The sequence below is a fragment of the Rhinopithecus bieti genome, unplaced genomic scaffold (genome assembly GCF_001698545.2).
Source record: "Rhinopithecus bieti isolate Rb0 unplaced genomic scaffold, ASM169854v2 scaffold_18624, whole genome shotgun sequence".
NCBI classification, from domain to species: domain Eukaryota; kingdom Metazoa; phylum Chordata; class Mammalia; order Primates; family Cercopithecidae; genus Rhinopithecus; species Rhinopithecus bieti.
The window spans coordinates 1215938-1220185 of record NW_016809607.1 but is presented as its reverse complement, the minus strand read 5'-3'; the positions used below and the strand labels follow the sequence as shown (position 1 = coordinate 1220185).

General features: G+C 60.9%; 1 protein-coding gene across 1 annotated transcript in view; it reads right to left on the bottom strand.

The window, feature by feature from the left end:
* Positions 1-516, bottom strand: part of POU3F2 (POU class 3 homeobox 2) — a 4436-nt gene extending 3920 nt beyond the window's left edge. Inside the window, exon 1 of the mRNA XM_017889832.1 lies at positions 3-516. Within this exon, the coding sequence (XP_017745321.1) occupies positions 3-241 (239 nt within the window). The 5' untranslated portion in view covers positions 242-516. The remainder of the gene's footprint in view (positions 1-2) is intronic.
* Between the last annotated feature and the right edge of the window lie 3732 nt (positions 517-4248).

Here is a 4248-nt window from a genome sequence, read left to right as displayed (position 1 = left end):
CGCCCCCCCCGCCGCCGCCGCCGCCCCCGCCGCCGCCGCCGTGGGACAGCGCGGTGATCCACTGGTGAGCGTGGCTGAGCGGGTGTCCGTTGCTCTGCAGCGCGCCGTAGTCGCCCTGCACCAGGCTCTGCGCTTCGCGGTAGCCCCCCGCGCCCTGCTGCATGCCGCCGGGCGGCTCGGCGTGCACGATGGAGGCGCTGGAGGTGAGCAGGCTGTAGTGGTTAGACGCTGCGGTCGCCATGACTCTCGGAGCCGGACTGAGCGCTCCGGTTAAAGGAGCCGCGCATTTGACAGTTACTTTTTCGTCTCGGGCTCCCTCTCCTCGCTAGCTCTTTCTCCTCTCTCTCCCACAGCGGGCAGCTCCGACGCCCGCTCCGACGCCTTCTGTTGCTGCTCCTGCTATTACTGCTGCTGCTGCCGCCGCCGCCGCCGCCTCCCGCCCGCCCTCGCTCTCTTTCTCCTCCTCTCCCTCCTTCTCGCTCTCGCTCACTCTCTGACTAGCTCGGCGCTCCCCCCTCTCCCTGCTCTCTCCAGCTCTCTCCCGCTCTCTTGGCAGCGCCGGCTCGCAGCGGCACGCGCCTGGGCCCCGCCCCCTCCGCCCCCTCCCATTGGCTCCGCGCCCTTTGATTTACGTGGATACCGCTAGCAACCTCCCAGGCCGGCGTCACTGATTGGTGCAGAGCTACTCCCTCCCCCTCCCCCGGGCTCGGAGTCCTCCTAGCCCTCCTCCTCGTCCCCTTCGCCTCCCGATTCAGATTCCCTCAGTTCTCACCCCCCTCTTCTTCCTCACCCAGGGCCTCCTCCGCCCTCTCTCGGATGGGCCCCGCCCCCCATCTGTCTCCCAGGCAGAGAAGCCGGGCAGGGGGGCGGTCCCGGTGCTCTTACCCACCACAGACACTTGGAAGACTAGGATTGGGGTGGGGGGCGGGGGCAGTGGCGTCCACTTTCTTTTTCCAATAGGGCTTTAAGATGGGAAAATGGAGGGGTTAAGAGAAAAGTTGGGTCGCACCCAGCCAGCGGGAGTCGGATTTTTATTCACTTAGGGACAAACACACAGCGTGTATCTCTTAAACCTAGAGCCAAGAGCCAGACTTGTTCCCCTGTTCAACTCTCCTTGCATTCCACGGTTAGAGTTTCAGTGCACAAGTGTCTCTTGCTCCAGGGTGTGTGGACACTTCTGCCCCAATAAAGCTCTTCTCCTTCCCCTCTACCCCGCGGCTGGCACAGGCTCTCTTCCTTTTAGCTTCCAGGCCCAATTGTCTTCCAGTCCCTCGGGGAAAGAACCCTGAGAGAAGCAGGCTCAGCCGGCGTCGCGGCTTTTAAGGCACTCCTGTCAAGGCTCAGAGTTGCTTGCTCTGACAGAGTAGCGGTCTGAACTGAAAACAAAACAAAACTCTAAAAGTCTCCGTCAGATTCACACGCCGGCGCGCGCAGTTTTTAGTTTAGAAAACTAGAAGCCTGCGTGGGCTCCGCCTTGTGCGAGGCTGCCGGAGTGCTGGCGAGGGGTGTGCGGCCTCGTGGGGGCGGCGCAGTAGCCAAAGGCCGCTCCGGGAAGCGGCGCAGAGGGGCTGCGTGCGCGATTCCCCGCGCTCCTACCGCTGGTGGGTGCAACTTTTCCGTTAGCCGCTTCGGAAGGAGGAAGAGTGTGTGAAGCAAATGGGCTGACGCCAGGGGAACCTTCCTAATCAGTAACTTCTGTGGGCACTAGCGGGTGGCGTTAGTCTATGTCTTTGGCGCTGGCCAAAGCTTCCAGCTCAGCTTTTAGCAGTGAACTCCAGAGCAAGACTATGGGACCACGCACCCGCAGCGCCGCTCTACGGAGCGCGGGCGCGTCGCGCCATCAGTTCCTTAGCCGCCTAGAGCAGGTGCCGCCTGCCAATTTCCGAGCCTGCAAGCCCCGTAGCTAGAACCCGGGCGCCAACCCAGGCTGGAGCGGCGTGACCGCCACGCAGGGCCGGGTGTGTATATGGGCGCTGTAAAGCGAAATCAACAGTTACTGCCGGGAAAGGAATGACAGACCCCAGGGAACCTGGATCGCCTCCCCACCTCTCCCCTGGCTCTATCGCTGGTTTTGCCGGCGGTCGTAGGCTTGAGAGGGCAGCCAGATCAACGCTCAGAGGGAGCATTTTGGGGCCTCTGAGCATCTGAATCCAGACAGCAGATTGGAGCGGGCCAGAAAATTCATCATGACTAACAAGGAGCCATGCTCTTTGGAGAGTGGCTGAGCTGTTTATAAATCACCACGTTGAGCACCCGCCCGGGCAAGACGCTTTGGCTGAGAATTTCCACGTGTCCTGTGTTTATGAGCGTGTGTGTGGGAGAGAAATGGATAGGGGAGGGGCGAGCCCACAGGCCGCCAGCAGGACGGACCTGCACCCCCACAACGCGCGCACCCGCGCGGCGAGGCGAGGCGAGGACACACACAGCGTGTCGCTCCGTCCCAGCGCAAGCGCGGGGCCACTCTGGCCGCGCGCCTGGGGGCTGCTAGGAATCCCATAACTTTGTCCAGCTGGGAAAAAATGAAAAAGTCCGAGCCTCAGCGCGCAGACTCAGTGGCTGGTGCCCGGGGCTCCTCTACCGCGAGCCAAGGGGCTGGGTGGCGGGCAGAACCGCCTTCTCGCGACTTCGGCCCTGCGTCCCCTGTGGTAGGCGCGTGACTTTCCCTGGGCCTTGGGGAGGGCACAGACAGCTCGCCAGTCGCATCTTCTCCTGACACGTCGCGCCTTTCTTTTCCCGGACCTGGGAGCTCAGAGCTCCCACGGACAGAAGAATCCAGCCCTGGGGAAGGGCCGCGTTCGAGTGCTAAGCAGCTCATACTTCTCCCCCACCTTTCTGGGGCAGGTGTCTGCTTTTCTCTGGATTTAATTTCACATTTCTCGAGGGACAAGGCCTTCTGCAGCCCTTGCAGATGATACACTCGAGAGAAGAATGAAGTTTCCAAATACATATCCGAGGGAACTAAAGCGGCCTGGCTCTGAATCAATTTAAAAGTTCCTCCTCCTCTTATCTTTCTCTCCACACCCCACCCCACCGCCCGCCCTCCTTCCCGCAAAGGGCGCTAGTGTGAGAGGACAAGCACAGGCTGCACGTGTACATCAAAACTTCCTGTCTGCGATAGGACATCACCGGCGATTAATGCTGAGATCCTTCCCACGTTGACTTCCCAGGTCTCCACTCCACCCTCCACCCCCGTCTCATTTCGCTGGCGGCCGAGGAGCCGAAACGTTCCCAACAGGGTTTAATATACCCAATAAATCCCCGGGAGTACACAAAGCAATAGCCTACCCGGGGCCTCAGTCTCTGCACCCCACCCCCACCCCCGAGCGCGGCCAATCGCCAGGCGGGCCAGGCTGGGCGCGCACCGCAGCTCTGAGCACCACCTCCCCACGAGCTACCGCCGCCTCCCCTTCAGGCGCCCGGGGCCCGGTTGGCGCGAATGCCGGGTTCCGAGCACCCTGGGCTTCCTGGTCTGCCTCCCAAGGCAGCACCTTTTTGGGACTCCTGAAACCTGAGCTCTCGCAGGTTTTAGGTCCAGTCGGGGGCCTCTCCACCGGTTCCTCCCCCGCCCCGTGCTCTCGGGGTCCATTCTTTGGGCTGACCGTGTCAGGGCAGAGTCCGCGCGTCTGCCTGCCATTCTCCGCCCGCATAAAAGCACGTTGAAGGTGTCTCGGGCAGACACCTCGAGGTTTTGATTCAGTTCATTCCCTTTCACTGTTCAAAGCAGCTGTTCAAATACACAGACTGCTTACGTTGACGTGGAGAGGATTTCAAACAACGCTAAAATGCTTTGAACTGACAAGGTGTCTTAATATCTCCCTCACTCCAGCACAGCTCCTCGAGATCACTCGCTAGGACAATGGCTGAGCAGGCGGTTCGTGCGGGCCTCGCCGCCTCCGGGCGCGGACTGCCCGGTGTCCTAAGCCCCTTCTGCAAGGACAGGATGGAGGCACCTGTGGGGAGATGCTGGCGCCACCCCAGCTTCTTCTCCCAGGTCCGGAAGAACCTCTACTCAGTCAGTACCCTGAGCTGGACTTGTCTGAAGAAACGGAGCCGACTCCCTCTTGCCGGGGTGCGCTGAGTGGAGGGGAAACATCCTGGAATAACAGAACTACACCAAAAAGACATCCATGTTATCTCTCACATTTTTACACTCCTCGAGATAGTGAGCTCGACGTGGGTCTTAGTAGCACCTAGCACCTTGACAACCCCCCCCCAAATTTCCACCTGAGTAAGTTATTGGGTCAGTCC